The sequence below is a fragment of the Mirounga angustirostris genome, unplaced genomic scaffold (genome assembly GCF_029215605.1).
Source record: "Mirounga angustirostris isolate CCGP_5_RB_7025 unplaced genomic scaffold, mMirAng1.0.hap1 SCAF_9, whole genome shotgun sequence".
Taxonomy (NCBI): Eukaryota; Metazoa; Chordata; class Mammalia; order Carnivora; family Phocidae; genus Mirounga; species Mirounga angustirostris.
In genome coordinates, this window is record NW_026991717.1 from 79,672,580 (window position 1) to 79,694,883 (window position 22,304).

Below are 22,304 nucleotides of genomic sequence, written 5' to 3' on the forward strand. Positions count from 1 at the left end.
AAGGGATGAATATAAATAGAGAAGAGGGCCAAGAACTGAACTCTGAGGCATTTCAACATTTGGAATTCTGGGTGATGAATAGGAACCAACAATATAATGTAGAAAGAAGCAACCAGTAGTGAGATATGAGAAGTAGATCTGTGTTGTTTTGAAAACCAGTGAATTAACTGTTTTCAGAGAGGAGGCAGGAATTAACTTGGACAAATGTTGAGGACTAAGGAGTCACCAGTGCATGTGGCAACATGAAGGTTATTACTAACTTTGGTAAGAGCAACTTAGAAGGGTTTTTGCTGCATAGGACAGTTGAGAAAAGTGGTAATTGCTAGAAGGGAATGTGAGGTCAAAAAAGATTTTTAAATGTGAAACATTCCAGCATGTTTGTGTATCAGTGGGAATGATCGAAAGAGGAAAGTTGATGCAGGTCTGTAGGAGGCATTAATGATCAGGATCACTGTAGGCCAGAATTTCTCAACCTTGGCATTGACATTTTGGGCCCGATAATTTTTTTGTTGTGGAGGATTGTCTTTTGCATTTTGGAATGTTTAGCAGCGTCCCTGGCCTCTACCCTCTAGGTGCCAGTAGCACTTTCTCAGTTGTGACAACCAAAATGTCTTCCCACATTGCCAAATATACCCAGGCTGTGAAGAGGGGCAAAATTGCCTCTGAGTGAGAATTGCTGTTAATAGGCTGATGACAGGAGTTTCAAAGCTGGAGTTGTTTTAGAGAAGAAGACAAGTGAAGAGTCTGGGAGTAGCAAGGAAGGCAGGTATCTCAGTCTCGGGTCCATCCAGTTGGAGTTCAATTAGAGTGAGAAAGTACAGTGGAAGTTTAGAGTAGATGTTCAGAATAGGAGATTTTGCTATTGACTGAGTATGAGTTCTAGAGGTTAATGACAGAAAGGTTTTAGGAATTGGTTAAGATGAGAAGTGGAATCTGAAAGAGGTGGTATAGGGAGCCATAGAGAGATTGGCATGATGAGATAGTTTTCATAATCTCAAATTAGATTTGGTTGGTGGGGTCCTGACTTTAGGGTGGGAGCAAGGGGTCGTACAGATCAGGAGTCATCTCTTCACTCTTGGTTGTATGTGGAGGCTATGCAGAGCATTGAGATACTTCAATCTTTTTAATTCCTTTTCTAATGAAAGTATTTGATGCTTTGAGCACAGGAGACAAGATGTATATACAAGTAATTGCACCATGAAGGAATATGCTCTTATTCTGTATTGTTAGAAGAGAAAATTGGGAAACATAACTTAGGGCAGAGATTTCCCCAAACCAGACAAGGCTAATCCTGGTCCTTGAGGTTTTTACTGTTCCAGAGTGAAATGAGAATACCAAGGGCTATGAAATGAGTTTTTTTGATCGACCTTTTTGCTAATTTGTGGGTGCTTACCTTTTTTATTATCCTTGTATTTTTGTGAGATATATAATTTACTAATTTTTTTTTCCTATTCTTAGAAGTTAAAATAATCCTTTTAGAAATACAAGGCGGGGGCATCTGGGTGACTGAGTGGGTTAAGTGTCTAGCTCTTGGTTTTGGCTCAGGTCATGATCTCAGGGTTGTGAGGTCAAGCCCCGCGTCCGGCTCAGTGTTCAATACAGAGTTTGCTGCTCTCCTTCTCCCTCTGCCCCTCTCCTCATGCTCTCTTTCAAATAAATAAATAAATCTTTTGAATAAATCAAGAAATACATACATACATACAAACAAGTAAGCCAATTAAAAGTTGGCACCCGTGTGTCTTCAAAAGTTCAGTTCAACAAATACTTTTTAAGTGCCTACTCTGTACCAGACACTGCTAGTCTCTGGGATACATGGTGAACCAAGCAGATGTTATGCCTGATGCATGGAGGTTAGACTAGTGGGTTCCTGTGGACATTTGGGTTATTGTTGGTTTTAGTTTTTCTTATAAATAATAGAGCAATGCACATCTCTAACTTTCTTAGGTTAGGTTCTCAGATTCCATATTACCTTTAGGCAGTCTTTTCACGGCATTATTATCAGAATATTTAGGTCTTATGAAAATAGTCTCTTTAAAGAGATTGGTTAAGATAAACTACACAATTTGGGCGCCTGGGTGGCTCAGTTGGTTAAGCGACTGCCTTTGACTCAGGTCATGATCCCGGAGTACCGGGATCGAGTCCCACATCGGGCTCCCTGCTCGATGGGGAGTCTGCCTCTCCCTCTAACCCTACCCCCTCTTGCGCTCTCTCTCTCACTCTCTCTCTCTCTCAAATAAATAAATAAAATCTTTAAAAAAAAAAAAGATAAACTACACAATTTATATTTATTTATTCCTGCTCATTAATTTTATTTTTTAATTTAAAAAAATTTCTTCAATTTTAAAAAATATTTTAATTCCAGTAGAGTTAACATGCAGTGTTATAGTTTCAGGTGTACAATATAGTAATTCAACAGTTCTGTATATTACTCAGTGCTTATCAAGATAAGTGTACTTTTAATCCCCTTCACCTATTTAACCCATCCTCCCACCCACCTCAGCTCTGGTAACCGTCTCTTTGTTCTCTATAGTTAAGAGTCTCTTTTGGTTTGTCTCTTTTTTTCCCTTTGTTCGTTTGTTTTGTTTCTTGAATGGGTGAAATCATATAGTATTTGTCTTTCTCTGACTGACTTATTTTGCTTAGTATTATACTCTCTAGATCTATCCATATTGTTGCAAATGACAAGATTTCATTCTTTTTTATGCCTGAATAATGTTCCATTATATATATATACACACAACATCTTTAGTCATCTATTTTTTTTTAAAGATTTATTTATTTACTTCAGAGAGAGAGCATGTGCATGTGCAGGCAGGGGAAGGGGCAAAGGGGGGAAGGGGCAAAGGGTGCTCAGAGGGGAGCCCACTGCGAGGCTCAATCCTATGACCCTGAGATCATGACCTGAGCTGAAATCAAGAGTCAGGTGCTTAACTGACTAACCACCGAGGCGCCCATATCCATTCATCTATTGGACAGTTGGGCTGCTTTCATAATCTGACTACTGTAAATAATGCTGCAGTAAGCATAGGGATGCATATATCCTTTTGAATTAGTGTTTTCATATTTTTGGGGTAGATACCCTGTAGCACAATTACTGGATCATATGGTAGCTCCTGTTAATTAATTTTAATGCAGTTTCTAGATGTGAAACAACCATAACTGGGATATCATAAATTATTCTCATGTCATTTTTTTTTGTTAAAACTTCTGCTTTTGAAGTTTCTTTGGAGTTTTTAAAATTCTTAATACCCTTTACCTCCACAAGATGGAGTAAAAGTTCTAGATAGGAACTGTTAATCTGAAATTGGAGCTTGCTTTTTATATTAAATACCTTTGCCTGAAAATCTCGAACACTGATAGTATTCATATATCAGACTGTGGAAACAACTGAAAATTCATACAACTTTCCTGTGTGCCAGAAAGATTCTTGTCATTTAACGTGGGAAATACACTCTTCTGGTGAAAAACTTTGCAGTGCCCCTTTCCTTTTACTGGGATATAAGAAGCAAAAATAATAGAAAGTCATGACTCCTTTTTATTATACCTTGGTTGTGGGAGGGGTGGATTTGATTGTTCATCTGTAATGAGTAGTTACCATTAGGCAAAGGGACGGGCTTTATTTCATCTTAGTATCTTGTTCTTTACTTGGGCTTTGGTTTTTCATATCTTAGGTAAACTTTTACTTAAATCTAAGTTGTTCCTGGGAATTTCCTACTAAAGGTGTGTAGACTATGTGAAATCCAAGAAATCATCTTTGATTTCATTCATTTGTTAAAAAATGGTATTGTTTTAGTGTGTTTACATATTCATTGCTGTATGTATTATTTGCTATTTACTAATCTGTTTTAGGTTGCTACTATTTTTTTTCCTTATATCCCAGTTGTTTAGTACATAAGATTTTGAGACATTTGTCTGTGTCTGTGATGGAGCATTATACAAAGATTTTCTTTTTCAGTTAAATGATTCTTAGAAATAGTCTAAGTTAGATTTTTCTTTGCCTTTTTTTTTTTTTTGGTCTTCTGTACATATTTTTCTTTTCCTTCTTGTCACCATTGAGCAAAATGCAGGGTTTCTAAATCAGTGTTGTCTCACAGAAATAAAGTATGAGCTACAGATGTAATTTTGGATTTTCTCATAGCCACATTAAAAATAAAAAGGAACAGATGAAATTTATTCTAATAATGTATTTTATATAACCCTATAAGTCTAAATTATTAGCATTTTGACACATCATCAATTTAAAACTGTTCTGTATTCTCTTTTTATATATTAAGTCTTAAAAATTTGGTATATATTTTATACTTCTATCTCAATTCAGACTAGCCACATTCCAGATGATCAGTAGCCACATTGACAGTATCAGCTGTATTAGACAGCATGTTTCTAAGTAATTACAACTCAAGTTCTTTACTAGTTTAGAGACTAAATAAGTTACTTGTAAGTTGAGACTATTACATGAAGACTGGTAGAAAATGTTTGCATATTGTCAGCAATATATCTCAGGTGGCTTCTGGCCCATGATTCCTAGAGTTATAAGGAATTCTGCTTTAATAAGAATGAACAAGCTTATCAAAGTTCCTGACATTGCTAAATCTATACAGAATACCTTGGCATCTGAATTAGGATATGTTCAGTATAAAAGAACCCTCGAACTTTGGTGGATTAAAATAACAAATACTTATTTTTGTTCACGGTATTTCTTGTTTCTTGTCCCATGTGGATGAGCAAGGAGGACCTCTGACCTATCATAGTCACTCCCAAGTTAAGGTTAATGAGGCCTCATCTCAACACATACTTTCACAGTCACTATGGCAACGGGCAAATAATTGTGGGTTATGTTTTAAATTCTGTTTCATTGTTATGAATAAAATTTTAAGACTTTTATTAGGGAATATTTCATATAAAATCACACAAAGTTACAGAATACTGTAATGAACTTCCCACATGCATCACTCAGTTTCCCAGCAATATGCCTCTTATCCCAGACATTGTATGATCTATGCAAAAATATATCTAAAAAAAAGTACCATAATTTTATTATCATACCTAACAAAATTAACAATTATTCTTTGGTAATATCTGCTACTATCTCTGTATTCAGTGTTTCCTAGTTGTTTCAAAGACACATCTTTACAGTTGGTTTGTTCAAATAGGGATCCAAACAGTATCCATACATTGCATTGGTTGATACATCTTTAAGTTTGTCAGTTTACAACAATTCCTCTCTTTCCACTCCTTTTTTATTGCCATTTTTTTTTGGTGGAAGGAATTGGATTGGTTTTCTAAAGAATTTCCTATATTTCTGCATTTGGTTGATTGTATTCTTGTGGTACACAATTTGATGTGGTTCTCTATCCCCAGTATTTCTGTAAACTGATAGATCTAGAGACTTGATTAGATTTGGCTCAGTTTGCCAAAATAAAAGTTACTTTTATGCTTTTTTTCCTCATGTGAATATAAATCTTAGCTCTGCATAAATGGGTGTCACCTATTATCATCCAAGTGTAATTTTGTTAACATTAGCTCTGTTTGGGTTTACTGGTCTGCTTTAACTTGTAAAAGGAAACTAAGACTGCTGAAAACTTATCCATGTTTTTCTTCTCAATGGGATTTATTTTATCTCATGATTTGGGACACCATTGTCCAGTCTTCTAAGTCAAAGTATGAATATCAGTAGGAACAGGTTAGACTCTATCATGTTGAAACTAATTCTGTTGTCTTTTATTTGTGGATAAATGTTCACTTTCTTCAACATGATTAAGTTCAGCACAGAATGTTCTAATTTCCCAATTTTCAAGACTAAAATTTTCCTTATTTGCCTGGCTGTTAAGCAAACAATGGAAGTATTCTTGCCACTATTGTTATTTCTCAAAATTCTTACCATTTTTTATTCCTTTATCATTTTATGTTTCCTTTTAAGTATTCCATCAGTACTTCAGTAATAGTATATGCTCTTCTTTTTCTTCTTTTTTTTTTTTTTAAGATTTTATTTATTTGTTTGACAGAGAAAGAGAGCACAAGCAGGGGGAGCAGCAGGCATAGGGAGAAGCAGGCTCCCCGCTGAGCAGGGAGCCCGATGCGGGCTGACTGAACCACCCAGGTGCCCCTTAACTAGAATTTCTAGTAAAGTACTATTTCCATGGTGATGATACAGCTCATTCAAAATAAAGTAACTTGTTAACGAAATTACTGGTTGAAAAATAAGAGCACACGGGGCGCCTGGGTGGCTCAGTCGTTAAGCGTCTGCCTTCGGCTCAGGTCATGATCACAGGGTCCTGGGATCGAGCCCCACATCGGGCTCCCTGCTCAGCAGAGAGCCTGCTTCTCCCTCTCCCACTCCCCCTGCTTGTGTTCTCTCTCTCGCTGTCTCTCTCTCTGTCAAATAAATAAATAAAATCTTAAAAAAAAAAAATTCTAGTTAATAAGGCATAACTATTTAACTATCAGTATCTTTTGTTAATTTTTAAAGCAAGAGTTCTTCTCAGATTTAGCTGTTAATATCTATTTATTGTGTTTTCTTCCTATTTGGATGATTTGTTATATAAACTGTTTTTAACAGTTTGGGGATGGGAAAGTAAGAGGAATTAAGTAAGGTTACTGATGTATTTATCCTGTGAGGATATGAAGAGTCTATAGGAAAGACATAGTATTAGCAGGCTGAAATATAACATTGTATACTCTTTTTCAATAGACTTATTAATCAACTATGGCAACTGGACATCTGTATATTTTGCATTCTTGTTTTTTGTGCCATAGGGGAAAATAACAAGGAAGTAAATTACTGTATAAAGGGTTTGAGAAAGTTGCAGGGTATGGTCTAATGTATTAGACTCAGTATTGTTGACCTAGTTATATCAAGAGGAGATTAAATTGTATTCAGTACATTTAATCTGCTAAAACCTAGAAGTTTAATTATTAATTAAGAACATATCTTAGAACTAAGATGATAGTAATATAGCCATGCTAGATAATTTCTCCACATAATTTATTTTTTGTTCATCATTCACTCACTTATTGATAGCCATATTTTGTCTTTACTATTTTTGTATTTATTATTTTTTTAATTTTTATCATTTTTTTAAATTTTATTATGTTATGTTAGTCACCATACAATAATACATCATTAGTTTTTTTTTAGTTTTTATTGTTATGTTAATCACCATACATTACATCATTAGTTTTTGATGTAGTGTTCCATGATTCATTGTTTGTGCATAACACCCAGTGCTCCATGCAGAACGTGCCCTCTTTAATACCCATCACCAGGCTAACCCATCCTCCTATACATCATTAGTTTTTGATGTGGTGATCCACGATCCATTGTTTTCGTATAACACCCAGTGCTCCATGCAGTACGTGCCCTCCTTAATACCCATCACCGGGCTAACCAATCCCCCCTCCCCCCTCCCCTCTAAAACCCTGTTTGTTTCTCGGAGTCCATAGTCTCTCATGGTTCATCCATCTCTCCCTCCAGTTACCACCCCCCATTTTTCCCTTCCTTCTCCTAATGTCCTCCATGCTATTCCTTATGTTCCACAAATAAGTGACACCATATGATAATTGACTTTCTCTGCTTGACTTATTTCACTTAGCATAATCTCCTCCAGTTCCATCCATGTTGATGTAGAAGTTGGGTATTCATCCTTTCTGATGGCTGAGTAATATTCCATTGTATATATGGACCACATCTTCTTTATCCATTCATCTGTTGAAGGGCATCTCGGCTCTTTCCACAGTTTGGCTATTGTGGACGTTGCTGCTATGAACATTGGGGTGCATATGGCCCTTCTTTTCACTATATCTGTGTCTTTGGGGTAAACACCCAGGAGTGCAATTGCTGGGTCATAGGATAGCTCTATTTTTAAATTTTTGAGGACCCTCCACACAGTTTTCCAAAGTGGCTGTACCAACTTGCATTCCCACGAACAGTGTAAGAGGGTTCCCCTTTCTCCACAACTTCTCCAACATTTGTTGTTTCTTGCCCTGTCCATTTTTGCCATTCTAACTGGTGTAAGGTGGTATCTCAATGTGGTTTTGATTTGAATTTCCCTGATGGCTAATGATGATGAACATTTTTTCATGTGTCTGTTAGCCGTTTGTATGTCTTCTAAAGAGAAGTGTCTTTTCATATCTTCTGCCCACTTTTTGATTTGATTATTTGTTTTTTGGGTGTTGAGTTTGAGAAGTTCTTTATAGATTTTGGATACCAGCCCTTTGTCTGTACTGTCATTTGCAAATATCTTCTCCCATTCTGTGGGTTGCCTCTTTGTTTTGTTGACTGTTTCCTTTGTGTATTTATTATTTTAAAGATTTATTTATTTATTTTAGAGAGAGCATGTGCGAATGGGGAGAGAGGCAGAGGAAGAGAATCTTTGAGCAGAGTCCCTGCTGAGCTCAGCCGGACGTTGTGCTCGATCCCAGGACCATGAGATCGTGACCTGAGTGGAAACTGAGAGTCCGACGCTTAGCCATCTGAGCCACCCAGGCGTCCCTATAGCCATATTTTGTCTTTAGCTCACTATTCTTCAGAGTAGAGTTGAACCATAAAACACTGTTATTACATGAAGGAACCCCCCAGGTCTAAGGCAAAAAGGAAGGGGGAAAGATAAAAAAAAAAAAAAAAAAAAATTTTATTTTGGTTTTTGTGTGTTCATTTTTCTGAGAAAGGACAAAAAAAATCAAGCCTCACATGAGTGGGGCAGAAAAGTTTATAACTATATAATGGTCCAACTTAGCTCTTAGAATTTATGTAAAAGGGAGTGCTATTATTATTGTAGCTTCTGTTATAATTATTTTTAAAAAATACAAACCATCGATCAACAGATCAGAATGTTAAGACTCTCTAAGAGTTTAAAAATTATATTTAAGGGACACTTGGGTGGTTCAGTCAGTTAAGTGTCCTACTCTTGATTTTGGCTCAGGTCATGATCTCAGGTTGTGAGATCGAGCCCTGCATTGGGCTTCACACTGGGCATGGAGCCTGCCTAAGATTGTCCCTCTGTCCCCTCCTTGCCTCCTTCCCCCTCTCTCCCTGTTTCTTTTTCTCTCTCTCTCCCTCTAAAAAAATAAAAATAAATATTATGTTTAAGATTATGTTTGTTACTGGAAGCAAGTAAGCATCAAGAGGCCTGGTTAAATAAATGTTGGACTACTATATAACAATGATAAAGATGAGGTAGATGTACATATACAGTTAGAGAAAGAACTCTAAAATACATTATTACATGAGGGGATACCTGGGTGGCTCAGTCAGTTAAGCGGCTGCCTTTGGCTCAGGTCATGATCCCAGGGTCCGGGGATCGAGTCCCAGGTCCAGCTCCCTGCTCAGCAGGGAGTCTGCCTCTCCCTCTCCCTCTGCCTGCTGCTCCCCCTGCTTGTGCTTTCTCTCTCTCTCTCTCTCTCTGGCAAATAATTAAATAAAATCTTAAAAAATAATAATAAAATACATTATTACTTGAGAAAAGTAAGGTACAAAAAACATATAATGTAATGCAGTTCTTTAAAAGGATATGTGTGGGGGGCGCCTGGGTGGCCCAGTCGTTAAGCATCTGCCTTCGGCTCAGGTCATGATCCCAGGGTCCTGGGATCGAGCCCCGCATTGGGCTCCCTGCTCCGCGGGAAGCCTGCTTCTCCCTCTCCCACTCCCCCTGCTTGTGTTCCCTCTCTCGCTGTCTCTCTCTCTGTCAAATAAATAAAATCTTAAAAAAATAAAATAAAAGGATATGTGTATGCTGGCATATGCAAAAATATTTTTCTAGAGGGATACACAAGAACCTTAACATGATTTTTATGTATTTTTTGAAGTTTTAATCATTTGCATCTACTACTTTAATTAAAATACATAAATATTACAGGTACATTTGTGTGTAACAAAACATTGGAAGGAGATCTTTAAATTTCGGATGTGAATTTTGTCCTTAGAATTATTAGAAAAGGCATTAAGAATCTGTGTTATTTTCCTTGTTGTAGAAAATGTTATAGTTCTTGAACTGTTACTTAAAAAAGGATTACTTTTTCCTAGGATTTCCACTTAAACAGAGTTAATTTGGAAGAATCTTTAGGAGTAGAAAATTCTCCAGCTGGTGCTAGACCAAAGAGAAAAAACAAGAAGTCTTATGATTTAACTCCAGTTGATAAATTTTGGCAGAAACATAAAGGAAGGTAAGTAAGAAAAACATCAGTAAGTTAAAGATTCACCCCTTATAAGGAAATGAAGATGTCATCTGACTTAATGAATTTGATGAAAAAAATCAAAAAGATCATGGTCGTTCTTCTACACAATGAGTAGGAGCTATAATTAGTCTATAGGAATATATCTATTTCTTCCCGGTTCCTAGGTTGTTTCTTGTTTTTCAGGGGCCTCTTCCCTTTTCAGTAAGCTCATACCATATGATTTTGTAGATTTTACAGGTAGTCTTTCTAAATTGTGTTGTTGTCCCCACTGACCTTCTGCAAGACCATTTCTGCCTTTCATTAAAATAGGTTTTTGTGATAGAGAAACATTGAAATGTAATCTTCCCTCTTTGTTCCATGTTTGTCTTCATACAAACACAGTTTTAGATCTCTGCGGAGAAGAGAATACCTAAACCTGAAAAACGTTTATTTAAAGCACATTAGAAGAATAATTAGTTGTGTGATTTCTTATAGGCAGATATACAGATCCCATTGCTATGTCCCTTAAAGTTTAGGGTATTTCATGGGCTCAGTAATTGTTAAAATAGTTATCTAGTGGTCATTATGGCTAGAGAAATCATTCTAAACAAAAAAAAAAAAAAAAAAAAATCATTTTTCTGAGAGAAAAAGAATGCTGCTCCTCAACACTTATGAAATAAAATGTTATTATTATTTTGAGTATTTCAAGTATTACTGTACCTATATATGTGACCAAGTCCTGATATGGCTGTTCTTTTTGACCTCATTTATGTTTAAACAGAAGTAAGATAAGACTTGATTCAACCAGCTGGGTTTTTTGTGTGTTTTATCTTTTTATTTATTAACTTATTTTTTTAACATTGCAAAATCACATTGCTTATAACAAGGAATTTTATTTTCTCTGCAGAGAAAAGTCCCTGTCCTCCTCTTTCTGACTGGCAATTTGGGTACTGTTATAATTTATTTTAAATAATTTTCTTCTCTTTGGAATTCCAGTCTATGCTTTTTGCCATAGTGGCAAGGGACAAGAAATTACATTTACATTATTTCTAAAGGATGCAGGATATTTTAAAATTAATCTTAGGATTTATATTTTCTAGTAGAAAAAAGCTTAAGAAAAAAATCTCGGGGTGCCTGGGTGACTAATTCATTAAGCGTCTGCCTTTGGCTCAGGTCATGATCCCAGGGTCCTGGGATAGAGCCTCCATGCTCTGCGGGAAGCCTGCTTCTCCCTCTCCCACTCCCCCTGCTTGTGTTCCCTCTCTTGCTGTCTCTCTCTCTCTGTCAAATAAATAAATAAAATCTTTAAAAATTTTTTTTTTCATTTATGGAAGATTTGAATATTTTCTTTATATATTTAGGAACAATCCAAGAAGTCAGTTGAATAGTAAGAACTTTAATTTTTTGTTTGTAAGAATAGCCCTGAATAACTCTCCCTCTGAATGTCATACTACGATATTCTAGAAATATAGTAATAGCAATAAGGGCACAAAGACACTGGCAGATAGTATAGAGTAAAACAAGTAACTTAAATCTCTCTGAGCTTCAGTTTCCACATCAGTAAAACGTAGGTATGATAATTCTACCTGTTGCCCTATTTCAGAAGGTTTTTATGAAGATGAAGTGAAATAATATAAAGAAGTAACTTACCCAGAGTCATCCAGTTGTCATTGATAAAAGCAAGAATAAAGCCCAGTCCTGGAAGATCCCAAAAGGCCCTGGTCCTAATTATTAATACAGTGTACCTCACCAAGATTGTGGTTAGATTATATGAGAGAATAGAGACACATTCTTCGTACTTTGTGTTTGGCATACAGTAAACACTCCATAAATGTAAGCAGTTAATGATGTCTGTTAGCTCTGAGATCTGAAAATACTGGAGATTTCAGGATCATCTAGTTCAACCAGCACATTTTAATATGCTCAGTGCTATGTTCTGCCAGCATAGAGTCTCTTGAAGCTGAGGTTAGCACCTATGGTTGTCATATAAAACTGGACCGTGGTCTTCAAAATCCTCTCAGGGTCTTCTGTCATTTCTCTCAGTGTCTACTGGATGAAATGTGCTGATCATTAATGAAGTGCTATCAAATGTCAGGGCAAAGGGTTTTTGTTTCATTGCTGCTCAAACATGACCTTTTCTTTCTTAAAGGAAGAAAAGCTTCTGGCCTCCTCTAAAGCTGTAAATGAAAAATACTTACATTAGGAACCCTTTTATGGTCAACATACACTTACTTAGAATTATTCAATATTAGTGCCATGTGAAATTTTTTCTATCAAAGCTTCTCAATGATTGCAGATCACTTGTGTCTGAAGTCTATGGAAATTACTGCTAAGCCACACTTGCCTGGAAGAAGACATCAGGCTTTAGACCAACAAAACTGTGACCTATGTTCTATTTTTACTAGCAATGTTCTAAGATATTAAGCTTACAGAATTAAAAATTTTTTTTCCACAATTACTTGCATGAAATATTTTTTAAATGCCATCTTTGTAATTATATGAACCATCTGACCCTCTGTGTTAATTTGGGTGGTAATATTTAATTGATGTTTCATATACCATACCTTCTCTTCTTTGTTTTTCAGTCACTTAAATATTTTACTTTTTTTTTCTAACAGTGTATATGTGAAGAAAAATGTGATATGGTTAATGAAAATAATAGAAATAAATTTAAATTTGCTTAGGTGTATAAGAATTATGATACGCATTTTAAAGAAATAGTATTTATAATATAAATAGATATCCAAGGATACATAGTTATATTTATGCTAAATTTATGCTATATCATATGTTAAATATATTCAAATTCAAATAGGTACATTTAAAATAAAAATAAATCCTCATTGAGTATATTTCAGAATTCACACAAAATCAACATTTTAATGTCATACTCATAGTTCCTTTTATTCAATACTGTTTCAGTCCATTCCCAGAAGTTGCAGAGTCAGTTCAGCAAGAACTAGAATCTTACAGAACACAGGAAGATGAGGTTAAACGACTTAAAAGCATTATGGTAAGATTTCCTTTGCTTTCTTAGAATTACAGGGAAGCAGGACATCTGGAGAGAGAAAGAGATTAACTTTTTTTTTTCTCATGAAAATTTGAAACCATTCATTGTTTTAATAAGAAGAGTATTCTCAACTTACATAAAAGATCTTTGTCAAAAAGAAACCTGAATGAGAAGAGCAAAGTGTTTTAAAATAATCATCTGAACTTACAGTCTGAAAAAATATATAATGTGGCTTCATTTTAGAGATATATTTTCCAGTACTGCTCATTCTACTACACTTTGACCTAATCCCAGAGTTCAGCTCTACTATTTATTACTACATGACCTGTGGCAAGTCTCTGTACCTATTCCTTTATCTGAAAATACTTGCTGGTCCTTCATCATCCAACTTATTAGACTGGTGGTGACCAGAACTTTTCTGTAACTGTCAAAAATGGATATGTTTGTTCCTTAGAGGAGAAGAACTGTTACTCTGAGTGACTTAAATCTTAGTGTTTATCACTGATCTTAGGAATATATTGATTTTTATGCTTCTGAGATCTTTTTTTCCTCCTCAGGGACTAGAAGGGGAAGATGAAGGAGCCATAAGTATGCTTTCTGACAATACTGCTAAGCTTACATCAGCTGTTAGGTAAGTAAGCAGTATATGCTCTTTAAGTCTTTCTGTTGATAAGATTTATTTTGAACATTAAAAACTTGGCTAATATTTTTATAATAAGAAATAGTAGGTAATAGCATAGACCTTGGAAAAACTAAATTGTGTTTTTAATGTGTTCCAGCTGATTTAAATTCCCTTTTTCATATAACAAATCATTTGCTTCTTTCACTAGTTAGAATTGTATAATAGGGATATTTTTACCGAGAAGATAGTATTGGTGATAAAATAATGCAAGTTATTATTAATTTTATCATTGCTGCTATTATTTTATTAACTAAATGTTAAGTGCAATTTCTTTCTGATACTTATGAAATGCCATCAAGAAGAGAGGAAATGTGTTTTAGATATATAGGTAAAATTGTATTTCCATTAATCTGACTATATTCTAAACCTCCAGATTTTGGAATCAGAAAGTGAAATGGTGAAATAATGATATTTAAGAGACAGATCACTTTAAACCAAGAAGCATTTCACCCATATTAAAGTAGTGAATCCTGTGTATGGTAAAGCTTAGAGATTAAATTCAGTTGATAGACAGTTTAACTTGTCATCTTGTCACTTTTTTTTACTATTCTAAGTTTCCTCAGAGGAAACACCCAGGTGTGTGTTTTATTAAGGTCTGTGTCATTTTCTTAGAAAATTGAATGGTTAATTTTCAATTTTTTGATACTTGTAGTTCTTTGCCAGAACTCCTTGAAAAAAAAAGACTTATTGATCTCCATACAAATGTTGCCACTGCTGTTTTAGAGCATATAAAGGTAAATTTAACTTTTCCCCCCCACAGTATTTATGTATTCTATTTATATAGGGTTTTATACTTTTTAAGATGATTTCATATTCCTTATCCCATTGAGGCCTCACTATAACATTATGAGATACAATTACCAAAGGCAACATTATTACCTTCATTTTTCACAAATGAGGAAGCTTAAGAATCCAGAAAGAATAGTGATTTGCCAAGGTGACACATTCAGTAAATAGAAGTTAGAATGTGTGTTATTTCTATTATGTTGCCTCAATATTGCCTCAATACTATCTCTACACTTACTACTCTGTTAACAGTAGACCTGTGTCTAACCATCAATAATACAGATTTAGACACCCCTTTTACTATAGTACTATCTAAAATGTCCATTAACTTTTAGTTTTAGATGAGTCTTTCACCATTAAAGCTTCTGTCTCCTGTTGTACTGTGATTTTGAAAATAGTAGATTGTATTTTCTATATGTTGTTGTTACAGCTCTTTTACCTCATTACTTTGTTCATGATTATCCCATATCAGCCTGACTTAAGCAGCCCCTCAGTATTCTACTGTCACTTATTCTCTGGGTGTGGAGCTGAATTTCAAAGACAGATTGACCATACGCTAGAACATGATTATTACTAACCCCTGCTTTCCATGTGATATGTTACATTTGAAAAAGGAATGTAAAAAAGCTAAATATGCTTGTTGCCTGTCAAGGATGTTGATAACACCTTAAATTTATGGAAAGGGGACTTAAACATTTTTCTTTTTTAATTATCTAAAAAGTCATAAGAATAGGAAGGAGTTAGTACAGATGGATAATGGACAGTGTGCAGCATGGAATTTAAACATGCATAATTTCTTTTGTTCCACATCTCAGTATTGATATTTGCTATTTTCATGTACCTACAGAAATAGAAATAGAATAATTGTGCTGTTTATAGATGACTCTGCTGATATTTCCCTTCCATATGTAGCATCTTTGTAAAATGGGAAAAGGTTGCTCAGATCTGTAAACACCTGAGGTCATTGTCCCGTGTGGAGATAATGTATATAACCAGGTGAAATGTAACAGAGAGCTATATTGAGAATTTCCTTCAGTAGGAAAGAAAGACTTTGCTTACAAGGTGAAGAATGAATCTAATATAAAAATTTTTTAAAATTTCCTGTTTCAAAACAAAATATAAGTTCTAGTTTATATCTGTTAAATTGTAATTATATACTGAGGATTTTATGATCCATTAAACATTTTTAGAGTACTTGCTGTATGCCAGGCAGGGTGCTAGGTGCTACATGCAAATAAATAGACAAGAAGTAAAAAACAAATTCTAAGAAGTTATGACAGTTGTTAATAGTCCTATATGGGCTTTAAGATTTAAGCTGTTCTTTGGATTTCCTTTGACTTTAATTTTTTTTGTTTGTGTATTTTTTCATTAGTAAAGTTTATTCTTATATTTTACTTTCTGACCTCAGGTCTCATAGCTGTAAAACCACGAATATGCCAAGCTCAGCTCCTCCATCAAACCTGATTTGTGTAACCCAAAGTAACTGATTATTGTACCTGTGGAAAGCACTCAGTTTCATCCTATTCATAAAACTTTACAAACATTATCCTGCTACAAATTTATATGAATATACTCCTGGTCAGAGACTAGAGCTTATGGTTTGGGAAAATTCTAGCTAAAGTAATTGACTTATTCAGTCATGTTTTTTGACACTGTACGTTGTGCTAGGCACTGGAAGTTCTGTGGTAAATAAGACAAGTTCTCTATTCTCTTGGAGCTGATATTGTAGTAACAATAAACAAAGTACCCAAATTAGAAAATAGATAACTTCAGTCATTTAGGTGACATAAAAACAGGGTGATAGAGAACAGCTGAGAGGACTACTCTAAGTAGTTAGGGAAATCACCTTTGATGTGATGTTTGGGTTGAGACCTGAATCACATGGAACCACTTAGTAAAAATCTCAGGGCCAACCATTCCAGTCAGAGGGACTAAAAAGCGCAAAAGCCTTAGGACAAGGAACGAGGTTGGTGTGTTTAAGGATGTAAAAGAAGACTAATAGTGTTTATGATGAGGAGGGGAAAAAGTGATAGACTATGGGATCAAGAGAAATAGCAATTTAAGTGTGATAGGAAGTCATTGGAGATTAATGACATGATCTGTGTTTCAAATGGAGAATTGAAGAGTATGAGTGATGGGTGAGTTCTGGAAATAAGTGTGGAATTGAAAGACAGCTATTACTACTGTCTAGATGAAAAATGGTGTTTTTTTAAGGCAAAATTTACTATAAATTCTTTATGATGTTTATTTGTAATTTTACACTAATGATTTTATATGAGTTTTTCAAAATCATTTTGTGCTAGTAGAGGCCATCTGTCTGACTTTAACATGCTACCATGCATGACCCACATAATTCTGCTTTAAGACCTGGTAATTTGGCTCTCTTTATAAAACAAGTTCAAACTAATTTGTCATTCAGTGTGTTAAGTGATTTTATTAAAAAGCCACATATTTTGGGATGATTGTTCTGTTTTAACGCAAGGAGGGCACCCTTTTAACAGGGTCTGATTTAAAGAAACCATGCTACAAAGGACATTCACTTGGAGAAGGAAACTGATGCCCTCTATAGGATACACTGTTCCTCATTGGGTCATTCTTAAAAAACCCAGTCAACATCAGAACATCTTTAAATATCATTGATAAAGGAGAATATTTATCTTAAATACTTACATATCAGTTATAGTTGTATTTAATAAACTGCATACCCTAAGAAATATTCTGATACAAGAAATTCTTTTAGTAGAGAAAAATTGGAATGTTTTCTGTGAAGAGTCCTTGTAATGTTGACCCTCTCTTTTAAGTTATTCTTCCTCCTTGTCAAAATTAGGCTGTAAATTCTGCTATTCCCAATATTTCTCATTACTGCTGGTTATAAAATTTCTTCTTAAAGTTTTCCATAATTATTAAATTTCCAGCCTCATAATATTTACTTTTAAGTGGCGTGTTTATTTGTACTATTACTATTCTACACCAGGTACCTCTGGCTGTAATGTTCCTATTAACTAAGTAAGTAGTTTTCTCCGTGGTCGCTTGCTCTTTTCCCCAGAGTTTATTGACTATTTGAGCTTCACTTCTTTGTAAACTTTTATTCACCTAATATTTTTTATTACTATTAGGAAGAATATTATGACTTTTTATGAAGAGATCTTAGAACATTTCCCTTGGTATTCATCTTCATTTCAGTTTTGCATATTTCTCCTTTTGGGATGCTTAGATCATAGCTGCTTTTTACATTTCCTTAGATAATTTTTTGAAGCAGAATACTAGAAGGAAATAATTTCTTTAGAAGTTGTGACAGTTATCTGGCAATCATTGTTTTGGTGGAAAGCTAGAAGTAGCACATCAATTTGCAACAACTTTGGCAAATATTATGTTACTATTATAAGGGTTTTAGTGGCTTGGGTGGTTAACTTTAGTTTAATAGATTAAAGAGTAAATTGTTGAGTTCTCATTTGTTTTGAGTAATCCATACCTTTTAAATTTCTCCTTAGCAATTCTTTCATTTCTAATACAAATATGGCTTCACCACTTGCTGGTTTTTGGGGAATGACTCCTGGGATTACTTAAATAATTTATAGACAGATTTTAATTTATTTCAGTTATTGTTATCCCACCTGCATAGTCAAACTGAATTAAGTACTCTTTAGCAGATACCTAAGAAAAGGAAAAGACCCCTATGTGTAAGTCATAGTAGATGAGAGTTAGAAATGGCATGATGTACTCTTTCCCATAATGCTCCCACCTGAAAGGAAGATCTCTAACATCTGAACACTCCATCTGAATACAGCCAGCAAAAAACAAGCTGTTAGTAAGCTTTTATGGATTGAGGCTTCATCGGTGCTGAATTTTTATTTTTGTTTTGCTGCTTCCTGTGGAGAAAGTTAAGAGGTACTGAATTAGATCTAAAGACATCATCTGATCAAGCAGATGTACTACTGCCTTAGGTCTACACTCTGTACAAGGTTTAGCCCTTGGTAGCAGTGCTAGCTTTTAACCTTAGCATCTCCTCCAGGGGGCTTATTTTACTTTGGCTCAACTTTTTATCTCTTCTAGGGGAAGACAAGCTTTAAAAATAAAGTAGACACTCTCTTAACTGATTTCCACTAGTCAACATGCCAAATTAACTGATGCTCTTTATTCCCTCTATAAAACATAGCGGCTGCTGGCCACACTATGACATGCAGACAGCTAGCGGCTAGGATGCCTCACAGGTTGAATTTTTTGCTTACCTAAGAGTTATTTATATGTGATTCCAAACTATTTATGCCAATTGTATGAGTAGGAAAAGAGGATTGTTTCTTTAAAACTAGGTTATACACCTTAGACTTATTGAAGATGGTGATTTAACTCTTGTTTAAATTAGTACTAGGTTAAAAAAAATTTTTTTTAACTGTAAAAATTGGGAAAAATCTTGAAAAATACTAAAATTGCTTTGCAAATGACTGTAAGTTTTTTGGTTCCACTTCAAAGAATCTGAAACTAGAAATCATAGGTGACCCCTTATAGATGTGCTTTATGCAGGAAAGAAAAAAAAATTTAGTGAAACCTCTGTACTCAAAGAAAAGGTATCGGACCTACATCAGCTGATGAGATGAGCATAAGGCAGGGTTATCTGCGCACATTCCGACCTTCTCTGTGACAGGCATCTCCAGCACGGAGGCAGCCCTGCCTCACACTCACCGATGGAGCACCGAGACATTGGGATGAAGACCTTTAGAGGAAATGGGAGAAGAAAAAGGCTGAAGGAGAACAGTTTCTTTACCATTACTCTCTGGACAAGATATTGGCTACGTATGCAAGGGGCATTTATGTGCAAACCCTTAACAAGGTGTGATCTTTATTTTATCTGCATTTAGTGTTGCAGATGAGTTGTAAACCCAACTGAAAGAGGAATGCCCTTCAAGAACTTTCTCTTAAAGCTCCAAGTGTACGTTTAAGTGTTACTTGAAAGGAGGACCTTTGCATGGCAGCTAATAGTGCTTTCTGCTAAGCAAGATTGGTTTATATGATCATAATTAATATTTGCTGAATAATACACTAAAAGTGCTTCATGAATAGTGTCATCTAAGGAGCTTAAAAATTGAGGAAAAAAGAATATATACATCATGTCTGATAGAAAACATCTGCCACGATGCTATATAATTAATGTATGCTGAATGTGGTTCCATATTATTTCATACTTTCAGAAGTCCACTGAGAAGAAAACGCTCACGTTGCCAACTTCGTATACTTTGTTGGTTGGTACTGCTTAGGAAGGGTTCATAGAAACACTCACCGTCTCTCTTCAACTTTATCTTTCTGCTCCCTACACCTGTTGCCTGTTCTCTCATATTCTGTTCCCTCTTCCTCCACTCATACATATGCAACAAAAAGGGGAGTATTTATTTCCCCAAATTGTATCAACTTAATAAGGACTAAGAAATCATGATTATAAAATAAATGCTATAAAAATTGAAGAAAAAAAAAAGATTGACAGACAATTGTGTATTTTAGGTCTTAAGTTAAAAGTCAGTATTTAGAATGTGTGTTTGTGTTTTATATTATAAACATAAATCAAATTTGTGGGGGTTTTTTTTTGTCATTCTTTACATTAACTGACTTTGATTAAGTGATCACCACTCCCCTATCACAATAGGGAAGAAATTTTACTGTACTAGAAATCAGAACATTTCTCTGGCTGTATTTTTTTTTTTTTAATTCTTTTAAAACAGAGAAAGAGAGAAAGAGCATAAGCAGGGGAGAGAGGCAGAGGGAGAAGGAGAAGCAGACTCCCCGCTGAGCCAGGAGCCCGATGGGGGGCTGGATCCCAGTACCCAGAGATCATGACCTGACCTGAAGGCAGACGCTTAACCATCTGAGACGCCCAGGCGCCCCTCTCTGGCTATATTTTAAATGATCTCAGTATACATAACAAGCGAATGTTCGTATGATCTTGATGTCTTTTCAAGGCAGGGGGACAATATGTTCCGTAATAGAAAGTCCCCAGTGGATAAGCTATCATTGTCTTTTACCTCTTCTTGTCCAAATAAGATGGGTCACTATCAGAACTTGAAGTTTTCTTCAATTTTTGACCAAACGTAGCTCTTGAATGAGTGGAATATCCTTTAACTTCTCACTCACTGTGAATTTCAGGAGACTATTTCCACAACTCCCCCAAAAAAGTGTGAAATTACCTTTCTCTAGCTCTTTGCTCTCACTTCTCTGCCATCTGCTTTTGTGAAGATAAAGCATTGTCATTGAGATGCAATTATAAAGATTAAATTCAGAGAAATAAAGACTTCTCAGAACATTCAATAAGAAAATAACCTAATTAAAAAATGGGCATAAGATTTAAACAGACTTATCTGAAAAAGGTATATAGATGACAAGTAAGTTTAATCTCGTTAATCATTAGAAAAATGGAAGCAAAAACCACAATGAGACATCACTACATATCTATTAAAAATGTCTAAAATTTAAAAATCAATCATGCCAACCTTTGGCAAAGATACAGAGGAACTAGAACTTTGATACACTGCTGGTAGAAATATAAAATGGTATAGCCACTTTGGAAAATAGTTCCTCAGTTTGTAAAATGTTAAACAGAAACCTATCATTGGTCCAGCCGTTCCATTCCTAGGTATTTACCCAAGGCAAATGAAAGCCTATGTTTATTGTACACAAATATTTACAGCAAGTTTGTTGTAATAACCAAAAACTGGAAACAACTCAATGTCCACTGACAGCTGAATTGGATAAATTATATCCATAAAATGGAATACTATTCAGCAATGAAAAGGAAGGTACTTTGACACATACAACAATATGAATTTCAAATACACGAAGAAGCCACATTAAAGAAGAGTACATAATATGATTGCATTTACATTAAATTCATAAAAATGCAAGCTAATCTGTAGTGACAAAATGCATATCACTGCTTGCCTAGTAACCTGGAGAAGAGTGTTGGAGGGCCAAAAGGGAGGCATTACAAAGGAAACTTTTCTGGGTAATGAATGGTAGGTTCACTATCTAGATCGTGTTCATGATTTCATTTGTATATATACATACATACATACATACATATATATGTATGTATGTTATAAATAAAGATGCTATAAATGCCCATGAGAAGGTTTTTGGGTGGATATATTTTTAGCTCCTTGGGATAAATACCAAGGAGTTGGTTGCTGGATCATATGATAAGAGTATGTTTAGATTTGTAACAAAACTGCCCACTGCCAAACTGCCTTCCAAAGTGGCTGCGCTATTCTGCATCCCCACCAGCAGTGAATGAGAGTTCTTGTTGCTTCACATCCTTACCAGCATTCGGTGTTGTCAGCGTTGGGATTTCAGTGATTCTAGTATATGTGTAGTGGTATCACATTGTTTTAATTTGCAGTTCCCTAATGACATATGATATGGATCATCTTTTCATATGCTTACTTGCCATCTGGATCTTCTTTGGTGAGGTGTCTGTTCCCATCTTTGGCCCATTTTTTTAACTGGGTTGTTTATTTTCTTAATGTTGAGTTTTAAGCATTCTCTATATTTTGGGGGAAAATGTCGTCTAATGGGATATATCTTTTGCAAATATTTTCTCCACGTCTGTGGCTTGTCTTCTCATTCTCTTGACGGTATCTTTCACAGAACAGAAGCTTCTCATTTTAATTAAGTCCAGCTTATTTTTTTCTT

The 22,304-nt window shown here is 35.1% G+C and overlaps 1 protein-coding gene across 11 annotated transcripts in view; it reads left to right on the forward strand.

Annotated features, from left to right (window-relative positions):
• Window positions 1–22,304, forward strand: part of SCFD1 (sec1 family domain containing 1) — a 115,439-nt gene that overhangs the window by 30,686 nt on the left and 62,449 nt on the right. For 10 of the 11 annotated variants that reach the window (XM_064570906.1, XM_064570903.1, XM_064570905.1 and 7 more), the window contains 4 exons: window positions 10,022–10,161; window positions 13,075–13,165; window positions 13,720–13,793; window positions 14,497–14,578. In XM_064570906.1, coding sequence (XP_064426976.1) covers window positions 10,022–10,161; window positions 13,075–13,165; window positions 13,720–13,793; window positions 14,497–14,578 — 387 coding nt within the window. The remainder of the gene's footprint in view (window positions 1–10,021; window positions 10,162–13,074; window positions 13,166–13,719; window positions 13,794–14,496; window positions 14,579–22,304) is intronic. The other variant, XM_064570910.1, reaches the window with a different exon arrangement.